This window comes from Nomascus leucogenys, chromosome 16 (genome assembly GCF_006542625.1).
Source record: "Nomascus leucogenys isolate Asia chromosome 16, Asia_NLE_v1, whole genome shotgun sequence".
NCBI lineage: Eukaryota > Metazoa > Chordata > Mammalia > Primates > Hylobatidae > Nomascus > Nomascus leucogenys.
In genome coordinates, this window is record NC_044396.1 from 16,707,962 (window position 1) to 16,732,656 (window position 24,695).

Genomic DNA, 24,695 nt, shown 5'->3' on the forward strand with positions numbered 1-24,695 from the left:
AAATAGCATATTCTATATTGAATTAGATTATCATCCCACAAAATACAGAATATGCATTTCTAAGCCATAATGTATGTTCAACAATATACTAATATATTTTGGCAACCACTAAATGTCAAGCATTATCCATACAGGGTATTAACACATTAATGTTTTCATTAAAAAAGAAAGATCTCTTTCTTCATTACACTACACATTTATAGAATAGAGATCTGTCAAATAAATTACTGCAAAGTAGTTCAAGCTAAATCTTATAACGCTTGAATCATATAAGCAGGGGCAAATAACCTTTAAAATGAAAGACAAATGGTGAAATTTAAGGGCATTTAATTTGCATAAATGTAATGTTAACAGTCTTTTCCTGGTTACATATTTTATGCTTAATTTATATATGTCACTCTATTAGGTCCTTAACGCTCTTATAGGTCAGTTTTAATTTTTTCCAATTTTATTTTACCATAATAAGTATTATAGAAGTAGTTTGTCATATATAAAAATAAGGTAATCTCATAAAAATAATTCAGTGTGACTCTAGAAACAATCGAACATCAAGACCACTACACAGTTTTTGTGTTGTCAATGCCTGCTTCGAAATAAACATTTGCATTTTAGAATCTTGTGTGTCTAACATGTTTAGCTCTTAAGCTCTCAGAACTCAATACCAGAGACTTCCTACAGGTTAACAGTCATTGTAGCCTTGGTGTGTGGAAGTCTTAAAACAAAGGTTTTCATAAGGTACATGGTTTGGTCTTCCTTTACATTGAATACAACATTAGCATTTGACACCCAAGTTATTGGACTTGGTTTTATCCACTAAACTTCTACTAGAAACACTGAAATGCATTAAAATATAACTGCTCAGACAATACTGTGTTCATTTTATCAACAAACTATAAAAACCATCCATCAATTAACTACGATTTTAATGTCAGACCTGATCCATAATCTCTAATGAATTAGAAAGTGCCTGCATTATACAAATTCAATTATAGGAGTTGCATAGCAAAATATCAATTTATACGTAGCAAAATATATTTTCTTTTTTGACTTTCCTTAACTCATGCTTACCTGCCAGTGACCAATGAATTAGAGATGGTGAATATTACCATCCACCATTGGAATAATTTAATTGGACAAAGCAGAATAAAATTATTTTCTCTAAGGAAACTTTACCTCCAATTATTACTTCTGCTTTTACTTGGAAGAGTGTTTGATGGGAATGTGAGTTGGCCTCACTCATTTCAATCCAAGTTAGTGATAAAGAGATTGAGGCTACCACAGGGACAAACACTATTCTTTGTAGTTCATTTCAATCAAAATTGAAATGGCTGGATATGTTATAAGAATTTGAAAACTTTCTTTTTTTTTTTTTTTTTTTTTTTTTGAGACGGAGTCTCGCTCTGTGGCCCAGGCTGGAGTGCAGTGGCGCAATCTCGGCTCACTGCAAACTCCGCCTCCCGGGTTCACGCCATTCTCCTGCCTCAGCCTCTCCGAGTAGCTGGGACTACAGGCGCCCGCCATCACGCCCGGCTAATTTTTTGTATTTTTTTTAGTAGAGACGGGGTTTCACCGTGGTCTCGATCTCCTGACCTCGTGATCCACCCGCCTCGGCCTCCCAAAGTGCTGGGATTACAAGCGTGAGCCACTGCGCCCGGCCGAAACCTTTCTTAATTCTCTTTCGTTTTACTACATTGCCCTACCTACGATTTAATGTTAAAATCAAGGGCCATATGAATGTTTACCACACATTTGCTAGAGACGATTATAATCCATCACTTGGCAGGCACTAGAATTTACTTTTATAGATGCCAGAGAAAGCACCTAAATGGCTGGTATTTTAATTTTAGTTTCAACTTGTTTCTCAAACTCACTTTAAAGTACCTAGCTTTTTCTTACTCTTGTAATTTTTAGAGCGGTTAAAATGCTGTTAAAAGCTTAAGCATAATTATGTGTCTATGCCTATCTTTGAAGGTGATAATTTTTTCCTAGGTAAATCAATTTGCTAAATTAAAATGTGAAATTCTATGTACTTATGTGTGATTGAAAATATATGTATAAGCATGAAAACAATAACATACAGTTCAGCCTAGCCTATGGCGTTTATTTGTCAATTATCCTGTTGGTTTGGTGGGTTTGCAGATAATCACATCAAGCTCTCCTCTAACAAAAGAAAAAAAAATCTATGAAGATCTACCTACCTATCCATCCATATAGATATAGATAAGCATATTATATTGACAATCTCTGAAATAGGAAAGTCAAAAATTATTACAGTTCATCTTATACTGGAATAGCACAAAGCTATTCTGTTAGTGGTATTTTCTCATCTAAAAATTATAAAATGTGTAATTCCCATATTCTCTTTCTCCAACAAAACTTCAGTGGAAAACAGAGCCTCTTATTGGGTAGAAATGTTAAAATTAGAGCTATTGGGTCTGAAGATCCTAAGCATTTCCAATATTCACAGCAAAACAGACCAACGTCAATGGTTTTATTGGGATACTCATTTCTTTCGATTATGAAAACATTCCTGAATACTTCAGGAATGGATGTATGGAAAGATATGGAAACAAATTATTTCCAGTTTTTCATTTGTTTTGTTTGGTTTACTTTTTGTGAATTTCACATCTTACTGTGTAAAGTAATATTTAGCCTTACTGATATTTCAGAGGCCTATACAGAGAGAAGTTGTGTGAAAATCGCACATTTGCTAAGTTGTTTTTATGTATTAGTTACAGATTATCTTAAAATTTTACAAATGGCTTGTAAATGTTCCAAATTGCCTATGACAAAAGTATTTCTCAATTTTAAATATCAACTTACAGCACAATAGAAATAAAACAACACAAAATATTATGGTAAAATAAAATAAAACCTTGTTTATCCTTCAGTACACTAAAACTAAACATATACTGATTTTTATATTAAAATAAGTGAATCTTCTTACTAACAAAAATGAGAAAAAAAGTTGGCAGTTCTTTCCAACTGCTATGCAGTTACTAAGTCACATCACACTTATTGTAGCAGAGGTCATCTGTAGGATCTAAAAAACAAAAAAGTTGTGCAAAATGCCAGCATATGGCCTCTTCAGGCAGTTGGTAAAGACAAGAGCTGTACTGCGACAAAAGGGTCTCAGACTTCACTGTGGTCACTGAGTTTGCTCAAATTCTGAAATACAAGAGGAAGAAATAAGTATGTGCTATTTACTCAACTCTCAAATTGGTACCAGAGTAAAAGAACAGTAGTAACTGAAGCAAGCTGTCCAGCTAAGCCAAAAAAAATGAACCTTTTCTGAAGCATCAGAGTAGAGCAGTTCAAAGCTCCAGGTCCAAAGTCAAACTGCTGACTCTGCAACCAGCTCTACCACTTACAGATGGTGTAATTTCCCTGGTCATTTTCCTTGTTTCTAAAAATGGGTTACATTATCGTATCCACCTCATAAGGTCATGGCAAATTCAGTTAAACAACATAGTAAAGCTTTTAGAATATTCCTGGAATATAACGAGAGCACTCAATATTTAGATATAATAATAATAGTGTTGTTATTATTTTGTAAATACATACTGTTCTGATTGTATACAATAGGGATGACTCTGCGAGGCACCAAATGTTATTCTAGGGATGAGGAAAGGAAAAACAATTCAAAACTCAAGGAAAAATTGTAGGAAATCAAAGCTCTAAGAACAACTGTAAAACTAAACCATAAGCCCAGCATTTGTAAGATAACTTTGACACTTCAGATCATGTGAGCACTAGACTCTGCAAATAATATTTCCAAAGATGGCAACATAAGCTTAGAGGCAAGATATCAGAGCAGAAAAAACTTATAAGGCCATATTTAGAGTTTTTATATTTGAGAAAGGTGGATTCAAATCCCCAGGACAGTAGATCCTGGAAGAAACATTTGTTGTACAAGTAAGCCATTTGCAATTGATAGGCAACCGCCCAATCCTCAGAGTAGTGGCATTGTTGGAAGATCCAAGTTATCAAACAACAGTTTATAACTGGCCTAAAAAAAGAATGGAAAAATTCTTTTACTTGTAATAGAAAGTCTGAGGTGGGGTGGGGTGGGGGGGCTAACAGATTTTAGATGCCAATGGAGTAATAAGCTAATATAAAAGATGCAAAGCTTCGATTCTATATTCTGAATATTCTTATAACTCCTTCAGGCCAACTTAATCAACTCACCTTATTTGAATGGATATGACTTATTGCAGCAGATACTGATTCAAAAAAAATTGGTTTCTCTGAGTCTAGGTTTCCGTAATACGTCATTGCTTTTATCAAGGAAGCTAAAAGAAAGCACAAGTGATAGAAGAATACATGTGGAAGTGCAGAAAAATCACATTCAACGTTAGTCAGGGACATTCTCTTACCTGTACAATGGGCTAACAATACATCCACACTCCTGCCTTTACAGTCCATGTAAACCTGGAAGAATTAAAATAGGATACCCACAATTAATTCAGAATAGCCAGCAGGAGGAAATACGATGGGCTTCAGAAGAAATCAAACTTCCTTTAAAGCCGATGTTTATGAAGTCAAACCACCAGAGGGAGGCATTGTTACACAGTCAGGCATAATCTGGCAAGCGTCTAAAAGACTAATACAGCAGGGCATCTACCTTTATTGCAACTAAATTTGACTGCTTACCTTTTCCACATCATTTAATAAAAGTAAAAACAGTGCCTTTGCTGCCCTATAAGAATGATATAAAATTGTTCTCAACCTCTTTTAATAGAAGACAAGGACCCATTTGTGAAAGTGAAGAAAGTTGCTGACCTACTGCTTGCTTTAATATTTTACAATAATTTGGACATATTCACAGGCTCTACAAACCCGGTGCGTGAATGTTAAATTGAGAACCTCACTATAATCCAAGCCAAGTTTGATTACTCAACTTCCATTTTAAAAGGAATGCAAGATAAGAGATCCTAACTCATTTGTTTGGCCTCTTTTAAGTCCTAGAAAATCTCAAGCAGAAACAACTTATTAAAGGCTCTGATCTTAAATTCACCCAAATCAAAGTCAGTCTATGAACTTCTGTAAAAGTAAATTTAGGCGTTTTAGTTACCAGAGGATGGATTTCGTTATATAATAGTGATGTATCTTACACATAAAATATAGAAAGGTGCATTTACAATATATTCTAATGGTGCACATTGTACATTCAAAATTTCATTCATATTCTTCCAGCAGTAAGAAGTTCTTTCTAGGTGAGAAGAATTGTGAAATAATAGGAGATATATTATGGAGCATAAATGAGAAAACAGCAAAAAACATGGACTGCATCTTTGCCATTGAATAAATGGCTCCCATTTTTGTAAGTTAAAATGATTAATTCAAGGTGACCTCCCAGTGTTTGATTTTTCTTAAGCTCAGTGAAACATAAACACATTGCTATGGGTGGTTTGTTGATGCTGATAAATATAATCTCCAGTTCACTGACCTCCTCAATGTCCCAAGTAAAAGAATAAAGAGAAGTCAGCCTACTTCCTTCAACCTACAACTCCCAAGAGAACGTTTCTTATGCCAAAGCAACTAAGAAAACAGTGCAAGGAGTGTTGTTAGAAAGCATGAAGCCATGCAGGGCTGAAGAGTCCTTGTGGCTGTTTACTCTGAACCTTCTTCCAGGGTGGCTGGAACTAAGAAATAATATGCAATGATATTATTTACACTTTAAGAAATGACATTTTTACAATGAGAAAAAATAACAGAAACTAGCATTATTGAGTTCTTCCTAACTGCTAGACACTTTTTTAGGTGCTTTATATGCAATACATCATTTTTAAGCCTCACAACAACTTGATGAAGCGGGTATTTCCACTTAAAGTTTACAGAAAAGTAAGTAAACACTTAAGTCCAGATCACAGAACTAGTATATGGATGACATTTGGAACCAGGCTTAGCCTATCTTTAAAGTCTATGGTCTTAACATAGATCACGCTGTTACTATAACCATAATGCAATAAAGAAAATAGGAATAATAAGGAAATTTAAAAGGGCAAACTGATACAAAACTGCTGGTTTTGTAGATATAGATAAAACACACCTGGCTAAGGGAATGTCATTTTATGCCAATTTAAAAATAAATTGCATCAGTTGATTGATCCTGTCATTCCAGTGTACAGATCTTTAAAACCACTAAGATGAATGACGAAAAATAAGTCTTTTTTCAACATGCCCAGTGCCAAGATTGTTTGAATTTCTCTGAATTGTCAGCCGTGGATCCTAAACTCAGTGGGAGTAGGTAACCGTTTCTCCTTCTTTCTTTATTAACCCTAAGTCCTGTTTGTCATATCTAGAGAAAGAAGCTAATAATTTCAGAAACCAATTTAAAATGGAATTGAATAAAAAAAACATACTGGCCTTTCCCAGTTAAAAAAAAAAAATCCTAGTCTAGTGTTTCTCAAAACAGGATCTTTGAGCCCTCTGCATGAGAATCACCTATGGGTGTTTAAAATGAAGCTCCTAGATCAGAACCAGAACCCAGAAGACTGCATTTTCAATGAGCACCCCAGAAGAGCCTTAAACACACAATTATAAGAGACTCTTGTAGACTTTAGGAACACAGAGTAAATAAAAATGCCGAATACAAGAGGCCCTCCTGTGAAGAGGAACCATGTGTTTACAATTTAGGTTCAGCTAGAAGAAAACACGAAGTATTCAGGTTGAATCCTAAGTCCAACTGTGCAAAGGTTTTATAGTGAACCACAAGAAAATAAAAACATACTACGTGGGGAGAAAGGGCGACTTGCTAAAAATAGCCACTAGATTTCAGGCCTCTGATACTTAAACTTCAATTGTTTTAAACAATTTATTTATTTTCGAAATATCTGCCAATTCTGAAACAAAATCGCCGCCTCATTTTTCGAAAATGAATAAACTGAGATCTAGACAAGTGAGATGATTTCCCCCACACCTTAGCTAGTGTAATGCAGCTAGGACTATGCTGTGGCTTCCACATACTAAGCAGTTCCCCTCCACATACTCCCACCCATATCTTCATAGGAAAGCAACACTAATGTTGTCCTTTGTACTATCCTGAGTTTGAAAGGCTGGACATTTCCAAGTAAATTTAAGATATAAATGAATACAGACACAAGGTATGCTACGCCGCAAGAAAACAATCCCAGTCCACAACATGCGACCTTTTCAAGGATACTGATCTGAACCCTTTAAAAGTCAAGGTCTGGTTTCCACTTTCTGACCATGATGTGTAACTAATACAAGACTATCCCCTCCTCCACAAAGAAGTACACGACTGGACAAAAATATACAATAACCGTGTTTAGACAATCGGCACCAGGCAGGGCAGCACAGGGTGGCTGAGTTTCCTGAGAAAGGTGGACAAATGGGGTGAGCCCTCCGATCATGGCAGCTTTCTGCCGCAAAGCAGTTTCTGGGCCCTGTAGTCCCAGGCGCCTGTAGTCCCAGCTACTCGGGAGGTTGAGGCAGGAGAATGGCGTGAACCCGGGAGGCAGAGTTTGCAGTGAGCCGAGATCGCGCCACTGCACTCCAGCCTGGGCGACAGAGCGAGACTCCGTCTCAGAAAAAAAAAAAAAAAAAAAAGGAGGTAAAAAAATCTTAGAAGTTTTGTCTGAGTTTTCCGTGAATTGGCAAAATTAGGTGTTCTTCCATCTATGGAAATGGGGTATGGAAGCTATGTCAGTTTTAAAGCCATAAGTGGAGTTTTGTTTTTTGCATACCTGGATCATGGAAACCACATGGCGATCATAGGGTAGAGAAAGAGGCACCATTGCCTGAGAGAACAGAGAAAAGCCCCTGCATTGGGCACTGCTTGTGAGACCAGAAATGGTACGAGGTCAAACTGGACCCAACCATGATGTGAGAGAAAACCTCCTGACATCATCAAGGCACTTGCTTATGCAGCCTGTGCTCTAGAATGGGCTTTTCTCCTTCCTAGAATCCTTGTAAATTGACTGCCTAGGAGATCCTATGCCCACTGTATCTCAAGTCTATGTACTGTTCTCTCTGACTACCCCATGCAAATATTCTTATCCCTGACCCTCACACATACATACAACTAGAAGCTGAATAGGATCTCCTGAAAACAAATCTACAGTGATGGGAGCAAAGTTCTACGTCCTTTGCAAATAATGGGGTGAGATGAGTATTGCAACAAGCAGGCTCAAGACTATGGAGAGAAGGTGGTGAAAACCCCTGTTACTGAACAAAAGGGAAGAAACAGTTTTAAACACAAGTTCCATAAATACCTCAACAAGCATGGAGACTCCAGAATAGTCAAAAAAGGTAAATCCACTGCAATCCAGGATTAAAGAACACTTCTCATTAGGGCAGGACTGTGAAGCTTCTTCTGTAGGAGAAACAGAGACTTGAGTTAGGGAGAATTTTAAGAGATTTCTGCTGCTGGCTTTGTTGACTGGTGGGAGGGTAACAGTGGCCTCATGTTTAACAACAGTAATTCTAAACACTTCTAATTTTTACATTTTTCAGTAAGTTATTAATTATTCCTGAACTTTCTGATTTTGTATTACTGGAATGCAATTTCAGGTGATTATGACATGACTCAAAGAAGAAGACAAAATAGGTTAATTACCAATATCATTTCATACATGGACAAACTGAGGTTCAGTTTAAAAGTTTAAATAATTTTTAAAGGATATCTGGCAAATTAGTGCTAAACACAGACAGAAGCAAAGTCTCTAGACATTCTGAATAGTACCTTTTCCACAATATCACAATGTTTCCTTAATAGGTATGCCCAGAGTAGAGCCCTGCTTTGTGGTGCCTGAAGCGTATACAATTTTGGAATCACACTAAAAAAAAACTCCATTGCTAGGGGTTGTCCCACAGCCTTGGAAGGGATCTATATGACAGGCCCTGAAAATTAAGCTTCATTCAGTTCGTAGTAAATCGGCCTCTGAATCTACCTGATGAAAACAACAAGATTTTACTTAGGAGTTCATGACCTCTTTTTGATTGATATTCTTAGGGCCACGATTTCCTTACATGTTATGACCGATTTCTTAACAGTGACAGGCCACATTTGGGGTCCCTCCGAGGAGTGATGTGGCTCTCAGAGCAGATCACATATGCTGATTCCCCCACCACTGTAGGCAAAGTCTATCACTTAAATTCAAATTCATTAATTATTATGAAATTCCCTGAAAAAATAAATTCTTAATTTAAATAGCGTTGCCATTTAAAATATTCAAGGTTTTTCTGTATAGTGGCTACATAAAAGTGGGACTGTGGTTGTTTCTCAAGTTGGGAGAAAATATGAGGGAAATAGTGCAACTAAGAAAAAATCCCGCTCGGGAGGCTGAGGCAGGAGAATGGCGTGAATCCGGGAGGCGGAGCTTGCAGTGAGCCGAGATCGCGCCACTGCAACTCCAGCCTGGGTGACAGAGCGAGACTCCGTCCCAAAAATAAATAAATAAATAAAATACTGCTTACAGATTAAAAAAAGCAGTGAAATAAATAATGAACACTGAAAATTTATATATGACAGTAACTGTTAGGAAAAGGAGAAATGCTACAAAGTAATTTCTATGTATTTGAAAACTGATAGTCAGGTATAAGACTTGGTTTTCAGTTTCATCTTTAGATCTATATTTATATTTATTAATCCAAGAACATGCTATTAACTGAATAATAATTATGTTATGTTTGTACTATGTTCAAGAAGGAGTGGATAATAATACTAAATAATCAGTAACTTTTAAGGAGTAATTTTTTTAAGGAATGGGTGATAACAAATATGAGTGAGGTCTTATTCTTTACTTTAGGAGCTTATAATACTTTTGAGTGTCAAGGATAGCAATGGTATATAAATGACATGATTAAAATGATAAAATGAATAAAAATGTGAATTTACAAAACAGAGTAGTCTCTTTGGAGTAATCAGGGAAGGCTTAATGCAAAAAGCAGCCTTGCAGGATGTATCAGATTCCCAAAAGGAGAAGTAACGTAGACATGTACGCATTCTAACCATGTGGACAGCCTTAATCAAACACTAATGACAGCTTAAGATCTCAAATTCCCTCTGCTCCCATTCAACCATTTAATGAGGACCAACTATATGCCAGGTACTCCAGTAGTGCCTTCTGTTCTGCTGTTTCTCCCAGGGCAAGGGGGGCTAACTGGTTAGTGGACATTCAGGCTATGTTTCCATAGGCCTGAAATGGTAAACTAGAACCTCAAGCAAAATTGAAAATAGCCACAACATAGCTCATCTACTGACCACTCAACTGTAATCATTATCATTCATTATTAGCCTGATTAAACATAAAATTTACCTCTACTAATGCAGAGGCTTTTATTTATATTTTCAGCATAATATGCCCTGGCTTATTATCCGAAATAGGAAAGTATTAAGATTGCAGGAAATAGAAAAGTACCCTAAGCAGAGAGTACTTGTTCAAATCAACAGTGGGATGTTGACTGGTCATAAATACATTTTTGGAAATGTTCTATTAAATTTTCACAGTATAAAAATCTCTAACAATTAAATATTAGGTAAACTTTCTGAGAAAACAAAAAATTTATATAATATACATAGGTAAAATATATATAAGGGAGTTAGACGTTTTCTTACAAAGTAAGATTTAAAAATTAGTAAGACTAATCATGTTTACAATGTATATTGGAACTTAATATTTGAAAATTTCTTATGCTGACTTTTTCAAACTTTTTTTAGAAAATAAAATTTATATGGTTTCTTTAAAGTCAGTAATGAGTTGGGGCCAGATGATGCCAGTTCTTGAAAGTCAGTCGTTTATATATCTTCCTTGCTTAATGACAGCATGTTGGTAGCTTAAAATCAGTGATAGTGGAAATATTTACACCATGGAAATTGGCAAATGCTACAGATCAGAACTTCTCCACCATCCAACCTTATATCCCCACTCCAAGAATCGTTTGTTATTCACCAGCATATCACTGCTTAAAGGTGGGTACTCTTATTAAATATAAAGAAAATCATCAGTAAGTTTTAAAAATCCAATGGCTTTGATTAAATGAAAGACTTAAACCACTGACATATTTGACAATACATCTTAAAATAACAATGATGACACAGATTGATATCAAATTTTGTCCTTTTTTATCCACTTATACAACCTTGTTCTTACCAAATGATACCTCTTTTATAAAATAGTACATATTTTAAAATAATCTGCAATCTAAAATTATTTGTTCAAAATTTCCACAGAAAAAGTTAGCATTCATATGTAACTTAAATATTAAGATTTAATAAATTATGAATTTTTCTAAGATATTTAAGCCTTATTATTTATTTACTACCAAACATAATAGCAATGTCTATAAGACAGGCTTGCTAGAAAGAAACTGTAATCTGAAAGAATATTAGCAGTTGTTTTATTTGGAAAATATTTCAATGCGTTGCTTTTCCTGGAAGATGCTCCATAAATTATTATCTGTAACTGTCTGACATGAGTTCAATCATCCCTATCCACAGCCATGGCAAACACGGCTAATGAATTTTGATATTTTTTTCCACTGAGGTCAAACAAGACCTTACAATTTCCATCAATTCAGTGCTTCAGGAAGCCACTACTAGCTGATCAAAAACTTATTTCTCATTCTGAACTTAAAAAAAATTACAGTGAAAAACAATCTGTGTATATGTTACTTAGAGAGATTGATAACTGCATTTAATTGACTAGAACATGGTAATTAAAAGGTATTGAAAATTCTTAAACAAGTTTTTGTTCCTTTTCTATCCTACCATATTTCACTTCTAAATTGTACTTGCAATTTTCTTTATTTTCTTTTAATTATCTCATAATGTACATGATGATAGATTATTAACTCTGAAAGTGTTTGGGGCTTTATCAATAGTGATTTAAAAATGTCCCTTCCATTGTCTGAGAGTGAGTTCACGCCATTGTTTGCTTCGTCTTTATTTTTTTATCCAACTTCCTCTGTGCTATCCCTTTAATTGAAATATTTGTATATTTTCAGGCCATCCAAAAATAAAAATAAAGTAAAGCAAAACAACAGGCTCATGCCTTGTAGTTGTGGATAATAATTTAAGTAAGCTATTTTAAGAGAGGCAATTCATAATTTTCTTCTAAATGAAAAAACACAGTCTTAATGGTAAAGTTACCAATTCACCCAAATGAAAATTTAAATACAATGGACATTTCTAACATTTTTCCAAAAATAAGTGAAGTTTTCTTTTACACAGTATCCTTTCAGTTCTGCCGTTGCACTAATTTTATGGCTATAACCTTGTGTTCTAAACTCCTAAGTAAATCAACCAGAGCAATAAAAATCACATAATCCTAGAAAAGAGTAAAGTGAATGCACAGCTAATATCCTGCCTTAAGCAAAATGAGGTAAGCTTGGAGCATGTGCAAAGGAGACAACTAATCTATACCCATGTGGAATGTGGCAAATGATGGGCTTTATCTACAAAAAAAAACAACATTTCAGAAAGAAATTAACCATCAGGTGTGGGTAAGCAATTAACTCCAGACTGTGGAAGCCAGCTCTCTCCTGTGGAATATTCATTAACTTCTTTAATTAAAAAATATTCATAGTTGCATAATTTAAGAGTGCTTTTTATATACTTCAAAGATTCTTGACAGTCTGTGAGTAACTCATAATTTTTTAAAAGGAAGTATTTTCTGTTGATATCAATTAACTATTGAAAAGTAGATTTATATCTCAAATTTCTCAAGAAAATAAGAAGATACATATTTAAGACAAACCACAACATTGCCTTTGGAAAACATGTGCACATATTATTGAACATTTCTTTCCTTCTTTCTCTTCCTTCCTTCCTTCCTTCCTTCCTCCCAGCAGACAGCTAATATAGATGTATTGAGTGCCTACTCTAAGCACTGTCCTAGAAAATGTAAGTACAATGATGAACAAGGAAAACAGTGATCACTGCCCTCAACAGACTCACAGTCAGGTAGGGAAACTAGTCAGTTGAGCTAGTAAATTAAAGTGTGATGAGGGCTGGAGATGTGCAGAAAATGCTATGGAGATGAAGGAGACCTTGTGTGGTGGACAGAATAATGCCCCTTAAAGATGCACACATTTTAATCTCCAGAAACTGCGAATATGTTGCTTTACATGGCAAAAGGGACTTTACAGATTTGATTAATTTAAGGATGTTGAGATGGGCAGGTTATCCTAGATTTTTCAGGTAGGCCCAGTGTCATACAAGGAGACAGGAGGTTGGAGGTCAGAGAAGATGTGGTGACAGAAGAGACCACATCTCTTCTGAGATTTGAAGATGAGAGAGGAGAGATTTGACAATGTCACACTGGCAGCTTGCGAATGGAGGACAGGGCTATGACCCAAGGAATACAGATGGCCTCTGGAAGTTGGAAAGGGCAAGGAAATGAGTTCTCCTTTAGACCCTCTAGAAGGAATGCAGCCCTGCCAAAACTTGATTTTATCTCCAGACTCATTTCAGTGACTTCTGTCATCTAGAACTGTAAAATAACAAATCTGTGCTATTTTAAGCCACTAAACTTGTGGCAATTTATTACAGCAGCAATAGGAAACTAATATACCTGCATTATTTATTTGGGAAATGAGTAATAAGGATGGGAACTTGTTTAGATTTCAAGGTCTGTGATGGCAGAATTCATGTCTACTTTCTTCATCCTTGAATATCCAGCATTCATTGTTGTGCCCAGGATTTATTAGATGTTCAATATGTACAAGAAAGATTAACTGAGTGAACAAGAGCATGAATTAATGCAGGAGTGAATGGAAGAATGTGATGTGTTAGCTGAGACTTGATAATGATTGGAAGTTGACATAAACTGACTGAAGTGTTTTGGAGACTCAAACTACTAAAAGTGGTAATGGAAGATGTCTCTAAAAATTGAGAAATTTTTATTTTTACTAAGAGAAATAGCATGATTTCCATTTCATAATTGATGTAACCCTGCTTCATATATTTTGATTATTCTATCATGTGCTCAACTATAAATCTTTTCCTTCTGAAATGATTTTTAGGGGAGAGGGCTATTTTTAAATCTCTTCCTTCTTGCCCATTCCCTTACTCAGTTTATGTCTTTTCTTCCTTTAATCACTTCTAGATCTATTCTGTAGTCCCCAAAACCCACTTGATGTCTCCTGGATGACTTCATTTAGCTTAAGTTTACCATTGTCCTACCTAAACTCACTTTTCCTTTTAGCTGTTTTCCTGGCTTCCCTATTATTCCCAGTTTGAGAGTTTCAAAGTTTCAGAATCATCATTTGTATCGTTCTCTCCCTTACTCCAACTCCCAAACAGTTCCAGCTGGTGTTCATTACACTGCTGAAATCTCTTTTGAGTCCTTCGTCTCCATTTTCATAACCTTGTGACCAAAGAAGAGGAAGATAGAATCTTCACTCCTCTTCTCTAGATTATTATCACCCTATCATTCTTGCTTCCTTCCATGCAGGCTGCATTTAGACCAATCCTCTTGAATCTCAATTTTAAGTATCCCCTTTCATGTATACAGCCTACTTTCAACAGGGACTTAAGTCCTGCCTCTACTACCCCTAACTAGCTGCATGATCCAGAGCAAGTTAAGTCTCCCATATGGGCCTCAACTTCACCAGTAAAATGAAGAGTGTTCTGGTAATTATTTTAATTATTTTAAAATGAAGAGTAGAGCATTTGCCTATTACCTGTTTTAGTTATTGAGAATAATGCCCTGTGAATTGCTATACAAATATTTTGTTCATTGGACAATGAAGGATAATACAATGGAAATTAAAAATGCATTATTTACCTTAAAATCTAGTTAGGAGTAAAATATGCATAAATAAAATGACTCTATAACCATATAGGCAACATGTGATTGATGAAAGCATGTGGCAATTTCTCTGTTTCACTATTACTATGAATTAAACTTTACAGGTGAAGATACTGAATCCCAGTCTGCACTTGACTGAGAATTCTTCTATATGGATCTAGTTGACTTTTTTCCCCCTAACAAGATTGAAAAGAAGTGTGTCTCTTCAATATATTATACTTCTCTATTAAACTTCAGAAAAACTATAAAATTTGGATTGGAAGAAAAGGGAGATGGTTCTAGTTATGAGAATCCAAATAGAGGCTTAGACTCAGAGATGATTAAGTTAGATGTTGGAGCCATAAATGGATTTGTCTGGCTGGGACGGAGAGCTTGTATAATGTGTGGTAAGAAGGAAAGCAATTTGAAAGGATTAGGAAGCCTTTTAGGTGCCATGCTAGGGAGTAGTACTTGATCCTCAGAAGGAAACCATTATAATTTATTAAGAACAGAGGGATTTTTTAAAGTAGAAGTGATTTAACATTAATCTGTCATTATGTCACAGAATGAAATAAAGCTGGAATGGCAATTAGATCTCAGCTGCATGTCAACTCCACTTGTAGTAGCTTCTTACAACAATATGTTGAGAGGATTCTGAGGCTACTTTGGCTCATAGGAAAAAATGCCCTGATCTATTATTGTGTCTGGTATGCACATACATACTGGGTATTTTCTATCTATAGAATACAACAAAGGCTATCTCATAGCATAAGATAAAAAACAATGTGAAGATAATACTAATTCATTTCGAACATAATTAAGGACAGAATCAGAGTCACAGAAGTAAAAATGTAAAGGTAATGAAACCAAGTTATAGGTTTTAGGGATTAAATTAAGATGTAAAATAAAAAATAAGCACAGTACACATAACTTCAGCATTTAAAGCATAGGAGAGTACAGCAGGGCATTACTTGAACAAGAGAGAGAGATAAGAGGACCGAGGAAACTTTGGAGGGGAGAGAAGGAGGATGTCAGAAGTGTTCTGATAAAGTATGTCTGACAAGTATCGAAGGGCCACTGGGTACCAAAGAGTTTCACGAGGACCCAGCAAAGGTGATCATGCCCATCAGCTACTGTTCTGTGCAAAGTGGGCCTGGTCAGGATGCAGAAGTAAGAAACTCCCTTAAAATTTTTTCAGTTCAGAAAGAGAGCAAGGCACTCAAGAAGTTAAGTAAGTATTATTCTAGTACTACATAAGTGTTCTCTGAGAGCACAGGGCAGGTAAAAGTAAATTTGCCACAATAAACTAGAAAAGACCAGAAAAGCTGACATCTGAGATGCATCCATGTTAATGTGGGTCCATGCAGTTCATTCATATATTTATATTCTATTTTATTATGTCATATATTGATTTACAACATATTATATGCTGTAATTCAATTGATATTATAATATGTATTTTATCCTCTTACAAAACATTGTACGTATTATTTGTCCATTGTACTGCTAATGGGTGTTTTGCTTATTTCCAGTTTTGGGGGATTAATAAGCAATTTTATGAAAAATCTTATAACTCCTCCAGATACAAATATTAAGAGATTCTTTTTTAATTGTCTTAGAAGTGCAAAAATTAATATAATTCAGGTTTTTAATTCATCTAAGTTTATATGAATGAAATTAGAACCTTACTATATGTTTTTATTTGTCTTGCTTTTTTCCCCAACATTGTTTATAAGATGTATATAATTTTCATTATTATGTGAGTATAACATATAACAAATATATTAAGTAAAAACTCAATTGTATAAATATGTCACAATTTATATGTACCTGCTGCTTTAGTTGGACACCTGAGATATTTCCAGGTTTGGACAGTTACAAACAATGTTGTTGTGAATATTCTTGTTTGTGTACTTTGCTGCACATAAATTATCATTTCTTCAGGATGTACAACTAAGAGCAGAATTGCTGATCACAGGATATGTGTATCTTCAACTTTATAAGACATTGCCAAACCGTTTTCCAAGGTGGATGCACAGATGGTAATCAGAAAATGCAAAATCCGAAATGCTCCAAAATCCAAAACTTTCTGAATGTCAACATGACATCATAAGTTACCTTGAACACATCATTTTACTATCTTAATGGTATGTCATAATTGTTACTGTTCAGTACTTACATGTGGATAAATGTAAGAAAATGATTGCTTATTGGTAGCATATAAATTCAGTCAGGAGTGATGGTAATGCCAAACAACCGGAGATGATTGTCCACATCATTTGCTTTCTGATGGTTAAATGCACATAAACTTTGTTTTATGCCCAAAATTATTTAAAATATTGTATAAAATTACCTTCAGACTATGTGTATAGGGTGTATATAAAACATATAAAACATAAATTAATTTCGTGTTTAGAGTTGGGTCGCATTCCCAAGATACCTTATAATGCATAAATAAATATTCCAAAATCCAAAGAAATTCAAAATATAAAACACTTCCGGTCATAAACATTTCAGATGAGTGATACTCAACTTGTAAGAGTTTATACTACCACCAACATTGAAGGAGACTTCTTGTTGCCCTATATCCTCACCAATCCTTGGTATTGTCAGATTTTTCCATTTTGACCAATATCATACATATAGAGTTATTTAATTTGCATTTCCCCAATAATAGCTGTGAATAATAATAGTGAAGTCAAGCATATTCCTATATGTATATATTTTGGTAACTTAGAAAATGTCCCTTTATGTGAAATGTCTGTTCATGTTTTTTGCTTATTTTTCTATTGAGTTGTCTGCCTTTTTTCACTAGTTGATTTGTAGTAGAAAGCAGTCCTTTCTGCATTTTGTAAGTTACATCTATCTTCTTCCACTCTGACTTATTTTTTCATGTTTATATAGTGCCTTCTGGCAAACAAAAGTTCTTAAAAATAATATAGTGAAGTTTAATAATCATTTTCTTTATGCTTACTGCTTTATATTTCTTGTTTTAAGAAAATTTACTTATTCCAAGGTCTTTTAAGATATTTTCCTATATGCTCTTCTAAGTTTACATTTTGTTTACTATATTGAAATTGATCTACCTCATACATATGTGTGGTATGGTGTGGATTAGTGGCCTAATTTCATTCATATAGATACATAATTGTCTCTGCATTATTTATCATCAAGACTGTCCTTTCCCATTGCTCTATAGTGCCATTTTTGTCATAAATAAAACAGCAATACATGTGAGGGTTTTCCGCCTCTGAGCTCTCTATTCTGTCATATTGACCTATTTATTTCTGATATAATACTATACTGCAGTAATTATTAGAGCTTTATGATACATCTTGATGCTAAGAGGACATACCCTTCATTTGTTCATATTTTTCAAGTGTCTTGACTATTCTTGGCCATTTGCATTTTTATTTAAAAAATTAAATAAGCTTGTAAAAAGATATTAAAATATTCAAGTATTAAAATATTTAGATATTAAAATATTCAAGTATTAAAATATTTACTTGATATTAAATATAAATCTATAAATCAGTTTTAGAAATTGTGCTTTTTGATATCAAGTATTCTAATCAATGGGCATTGTGTTTCCCACCATTTATTTATAAATATTTACTTGCTACAGGTATTTTTAATGTCTCATAATAAAGTTGTACATCTTCATCCTGTGTAGGTCTATACATTTTTATTTAAATTCACTTCTAAGATGTGAAATTTTTTAAAGATACTGTAAATGGTAACTTTTATGTATTTTCTCTTTGATGCTAGTATATTGAAACAAATTGATTTTATATTGATTATGAATTACAAGAAACTTTTAACTTCTCATTAATTCAAATACAGTGTATTGTTTTTATATTTTAAATATACAATTATTTCATGTGTGAATGATATGAGTTTTCCTCTTTTCCTTTTAATTGTTACATATTTCCAAATATATGGTAGTTTTGGGGTTATATTTTTGTTGTAAATTTCTTTCTGTTAAATATTTCCAACTTAACTGTATTTTGGACAGAAACCTGCCTGTATAATTTTCATTATTTGAAATGTGTTGAAACTTGTATAATGACCCAGTGTATGGTCATGAGAGAGACAGTAAGACTCAGGGCTCTCCTAGCTGGTATCTGAGAGAGAACACAACAGCCCAAGTTTAGTGTCCAACCAGATCTTCAGCCAAAGATGATAATCCTAATTAAGTTCTTCAGAATAGTTTCCCCTTTTCCCAGACCTTTAGCAAGATGCTTCTGAATCGTTCTCACATTTATTACACATATATATATACCTAATAAATATATCAATTTAATATATAAATACATATAAAATTATGATATATTTATATATACTTTATATTATATATTATATATTATTTATATAAATATATAATTATACATTATAATATAATTATAGATTTCATTTCTTTCTTGTCTCTTTTTCTCTCTTACCAAGGAGTGATGCTAATATTATATACCATATGACCCTATATAATCCTAACAAGGGTTTAGGTAATGATTTGGACCTCAGTGATTCTGCCTTCATTTTTCCTGCTCTCTCTCCCTTGTTTGCTCCCTTTTTTCCATTTATTCATTAATTGACCATCTATTAAGTTTTTGTGCCTAGTGATAAAGCCATAATAGTAACAAATACCAAATTCTTTGGGAAATAATGTTAAATGAAAGAGACAGTCAATGGGAAAAGAAAAACAGTGAAGACTTGAGAAATAAGGCAGTAACCATGCCATTCTTGCTTTCTAAAAATATTTGTATTTCGTTTTTTTCAAGATGGCTGACTAGGGACATCAGATACCAGTTCTCTTCAAAAACTAGGTCAAAGTTGTTGGTGAATGGGCATGTCCTAAATGGAATATTGAGGGAAGAGAGCCAGGACCTGTCAGAAATCCCAATGGAAGAAGTAGGGTTGCACACACAAAAAAAGCAGCAAAGTCTGAGAGATTGGCAGCCGAGGAACTCAGAGTTCACGGAAAACATAGGTGGGGGTGATTCTCTGTTCCCCTCACCCCTGCGACAATCTGCAGACTACCAAACTCTTAGGGAGTCCCTCTGCTCTTGTGACTGTGCAATGCTGTTGGTGGCAACTTGAGAACTTCTCAGGGTCAAAGAACCAGGTGACCAGCTCACACATGTGTGCCCTCACTCTCCTCAGACCTAAGCTAAGATGGCACCATACTAATTCTGCACCTATGGTGGACTTCTGCCCTGCCAGAAGATTCTCTGACCTTGAGTCCCTGCACCACCAGATTGCCCGCAAACATCTCCTACAACCCGCTCTGACTTTGGCAGGTGCAGAGGACCAATGGGTCCCAGGGGAGCTTTCAGACCTCTGGAGATCTAACTTTCAGCCACTTCTATGGGTGGGCACTCAGCTCACCAAAGCCCCCCTTGGGACAAAGGAAACAGATGTGGTACCAATCACTGAAGGGGGGCAGCACCAGCAGCCAGGAACAGACATGGAGAGGTGATCATGTTCCACTCCCCTCATCCACTATTGCAGACTCAGAAGAGGTTCTCCCTGCTGGGGGCTGGTATGTATGAAGGAAAGCACTTGGAGAAAGTGCTTTTCATGGCAGTTCCACCACCACTGAAAGTGAACCCTCCCTGTTTGGGATTGCACAATGAGCAGGGACCAACTTCTCCTTCCTATACAGAACAGCAGCAGCCCTGCAATGGAGGACATAAGCTACAGAGTTGTCTGCTCTGGACTGGGGAAGGTGGCTCTGCCCTGAGTTGGTTTTAGTGGGAGTGGACAGAGGGCTTCATCCACAGTCTGCAGCCATTTTGCAGCCATGAGCCAAAGGACAAAGTCTATATAAACTGAAGGTCATGAGTCCTGAGGAAGGGGTGCTATAGGGAGGTAAACTGCATTCCTGCCAGCTCAGCATGAGAATCTGGTGCTCGCCCCACTGCCCCTTCCCTGGAGACCTACTCACAGCCCAACATGATCTCCCCTTGCCATCCTCCCGTGAGACTGAGTGCTTCCACTCATCAGCCTCCTGGGCAGTGAGCCAGCTCTTACTCTTAAATATCACCTACTGGACTGGAGCCTGAACTGCCCCACAAAATAAAAACTTGCTGCCAGAAGTACATAGTGACAGTGCAGGAGAAAAGCTACCTGAGATCTCTGCACCCTCAGCCCTGCAGAAGATACTGTTTTGGCTCTTACATTCGATATATCACTACAACAGGCAGCATCTGAGAAAGCCAGTGCACAGAAGCTGTCCACAACCAAGGAACTCATGCAGAACCTTGCCCTGAAAGCAGCCAGAAATGAAGCCAAAGGATTGTAAAAAACATATACTGCAGTATACCCTCAAGGGATAAAAGAGTGAAAAATGTAAAAGTCCCATCCAAATTATATAAAATTCAAAAATAAGCAAGAGCTCCTTCAGATGAGAAGGAATTAGTGAAAGAACTACTGCAGCACAAAAAGACAGAGTGTCTTAACACCTCCAAAGGATCAAACTAGCTTTCTAGCAATTGATTCTAACCAAAAGGAAAAGTCGGAAATGGCAGATAAGGAATTCAAAATGCAGATTCCAAAGAAACTCAGTGAGATCCAGAAGAAAGTTAAAAATCCGCACAAAGAAACCAGAAAACAATTCAGGATTTGAAAGATAGCTATATTTTTATAAAAGCCAAATAGAACACCTAGAATTAAGCAACTCACTAAAGGAATTTCAAAACACATTTGAAAGCTTTAATAATATACCAGAAAAAAAGAATAAATAATTTTAGACTTTGAAGACTAGTCTTTCAAATTAACCCAGGCAGAAAAATAAAGAAAAATATATTTTAAAAATCAAACAAAGCCTTTAAGAAATTTGAAATTATGTAATACAACTAAACCTATAACTTACAGGCATACCTGAGAGAGAATAAGAAAAAGTAAGCAATTTGAAAAACATATTTTAGCGAATAATTCAGAGAAATGTCTTTTATCTTGCAGGTGAGGTAATTATCCAGATACAAGAAATTAAGAAAACACATGTGAGATACTGTAGAAGAAGACATCACTGAAGCAGAGTCATCAGACTATACAAGGCCAACATGAAAAAAAAAAAACAAACTTAAAGGCAGCTAGAGAAAAGGGCTAAATTACCTATAAAGGAAATCCCACTACACTAACAGTAGACTTCTCAGCAGAAATATTACAAGCCAGAAGAGTTTGGGCTCTGTTTTTAGCCTTCTTGAAGAAAAAAAAAATGCCAGCCAAGAATTTTATATTCTATCAAACTAAGTTTCATAAAAGAAGGAGAAATAGTCTTTCTCAGACAAGGAAATGCTAAGGACACCCAGAACAGCCCTACAAGAAATGTTCAAAAGAGTTCTAAACATGAAAATGAAAGGACAATACTTGCTACCATGAAAGCATATTATGTACAAAGTTCACAGATTTTATAAAGCAATTACACATTTGAGACTACAAAGCAACTACGTAACAACACTATGACAGGAACAAAACCTCACATATCAATATTAACCTTGAATATAAAAGGCATAAATGCTCCACTTAAAAGATATGGCTTGGCAAAATGGATTTATTTTTAAAGACCCAACCATCTGCTGCCTCCATAGCCTCATTTTTTGTGTAATGACACTCACAGGCTCAAAGCAAGAGGGTGGAGAAAGATCTATCTCACAACTGAAAAACATAAAAGAACAGGAGTTTCTATTCTTGTATCAAATAAAACAGACTTTAAACCAACAATGGCAAAAGAAAAAAGAAAGAAAGACAAAGAAGGGCCTTATGTAATGATAAAGGTTTCAATTCAGCAAGATTTAACTACCCCTAAATATATATGCATCAAACACTGAAGCACCCAGATTTATAAAATGAATACTAATAGACCTAAGAAAAGGGACAGTGGCCAAATGATAATAGTGGGGGACTTCAATATCCCACTGGCAGCACTAGAAAGATCACTGAGGCAGAAAACTAACAAAGGAATTCTGGATTTAAATTGGATTCTTGACTGGATAGACCTAATAGACAGCTACAGAACATTTCACATAACAAGCACAGAATATACATTTTTCTCATCTGCAAATGGAACATTCTGTAAAATTGACCACAGGCTTGATCATAAAGAAAATCTAAATAAATTCCAAAAAAATCAAATCATATCAAGCATCTTTTTGGAACACAGTGGGATAAAAGTGTAAATCAATACTAAGAGGAACTCTCAAAATCACACAAGTACATGGAAATTAAGCAGCTGGCTCCTGAATGGCTTTTGAGTAAACAATGAAATTGAGGTATAAATCAAAATTATTTTTGAAACAAATCAGTATAGAGATACAACATAACAAACCTCAAAGATACAGCAAAAAAAAAAAAAAAAGTGTTAAGAGGTAAGTTTACAGCATTAAGTATCTACATCAGAAAGATAGGAAGATCTCAAGTTAACAGCCTAACATCACACCCAAAGGAACTAGACAAATAAGAACAAATCAAACCCAAAGCTAGCAGATGAAAATAAATAACAAAAATGAGAGTACAACTAAATGAAATTGAGACAAAAAAAATACCAAGGAGAAATGAAACAATGGTTCTTTGAAAGGCTAAACAAAATTGATAGACTATTAGCTAGATAAGCCAACAGAAAAAAAGAGAGAAGATTCAAATAAGCACAATGAGAAATGGTAAAGGTGACATCACAACTGATAGCACAGAAATCCAAAAGATCTTCAGGGACTACTGTGACTATCTCTATGCACACAAACTAGAAAACAAAGAGGAAATGGATAAATTCCTGGAAACATACAACCTCCCAAGTTTGAACCAGGAAGACATTGAAATCCTAATCAGACCAATAAAGAATTATGAGATTTATTCAGTAATAAAAAAAAAAATCTACCAACCAAAAAGAAGTCCAGGACCAGATGGATTCACAGGCGAATTCTACCAGACAGACAATGAAGAGCTGGTGCCAAGCTCATTGAAACTATCACAAAAAATTGAGGAAGAGAGAGTCCTCTCTAACTCATTCTTTGAAACCAGTGTCATCCTGATGCCAAAATCTGGTAAGGACACAATAAAAAAGTAGTACTAAAGGCCAATATCCCTGATGAACAAAGACACAAAAATTTTCAACAAAATACTAGCAAAGTGAATGCAGCAGCACATCAAAAACAAAAATTCATTATGGTCAAGTGGGTTTTATTCCAGGGACACAAGGATGGTTCAACATTTGTAAATCAATAAATGTGGTTCACCACATAAACAGAATTAAAAGCCATGTGATTATCTTAATAAATTCGGAAAAAGTATTCAATAAAATCCAACATCCCTTCATGACACAAACCCTCAACAAATTAGGTATCAAAGGAACATACATCAAAATAATAAAAGCAATCTACAACAAACCCATCTCCAAAATCATATTGCATGGGCATAGACTGATAGTATTCCCCTTAAGAACTGGAACAAGACAAGGATGCCCACTCTCACCATCCTATTCAACATAGTACTGGAAGTGCTAGCCAGAGAAATCAGGCATGAGAAAGAAATAAAAAATATCCAAATAGGAAGAGAAGAAGTCAAACCATCTGTCTTCACAAATGATACAATTCTATACCTAGAAAACTCTAAAGACTCTACCAAAAGGTTTCTAGAACTAATGAATGACTCAGTAAAGTTTCAGGATACAAAATTAATGCACAAAATCTGTTGCATTTATGTACACCAACAAAGCTGAAGCTGAAAGACCAAATCAAGAACTCAATCCTATTTACAACTGCCACAAAAAAATAAAATACCTAGGAATACATTTACACAAGGACGTGAAAGGCCTCTATGAGTAGAACTACAAAACACTGATGAAAGAAATTGCAAATGACACAAGCAAATGGAGAAACATCCCATGGTCATGGAAATGAAGAATCCATGTCATTAAAATTACTACCACTCAAAACAATCTACAGA

General features: G+C 35.2%; 1 protein-coding gene across 2 annotated transcripts in view; it reads right to left on the reverse strand.

Annotated features, from left to right (window-relative positions):
* Positions 1-2,486: 2,486 nt before the first annotated feature.
* Positions 2,487-24,695, reverse strand: part of SLC26A7 (solute carrier family 26 member 7) — a 142,784-nt gene continuing 120,575 nt past the window's right edge. Inside the window, exons 16-19 of one of the 2 annotated variants that reach the window (XM_030794979.1) lie at positions 8,238-8,338; positions 4,377-4,431; positions 4,189-4,292; positions 2,487-3,168 (exon numbers count right to left, since the gene is read on the reverse strand). In XM_030794979.1, coding sequence (XP_030650839.1) covers positions 3,133-3,168; positions 4,189-4,292; positions 4,377-4,431; positions 8,238-8,338 — 296 coding nt within the window. In that variant the 3' untranslated portion in view covers positions 2,487-3,132. Of the gene's footprint in view, positions 3,169-3,834; positions 4,010-4,188; positions 4,293-4,376; positions 4,432-8,237; positions 8,339-24,695 lie in introns of those variants that run through there. The other variant, XM_003268285.4, reaches the window with a different exon arrangement.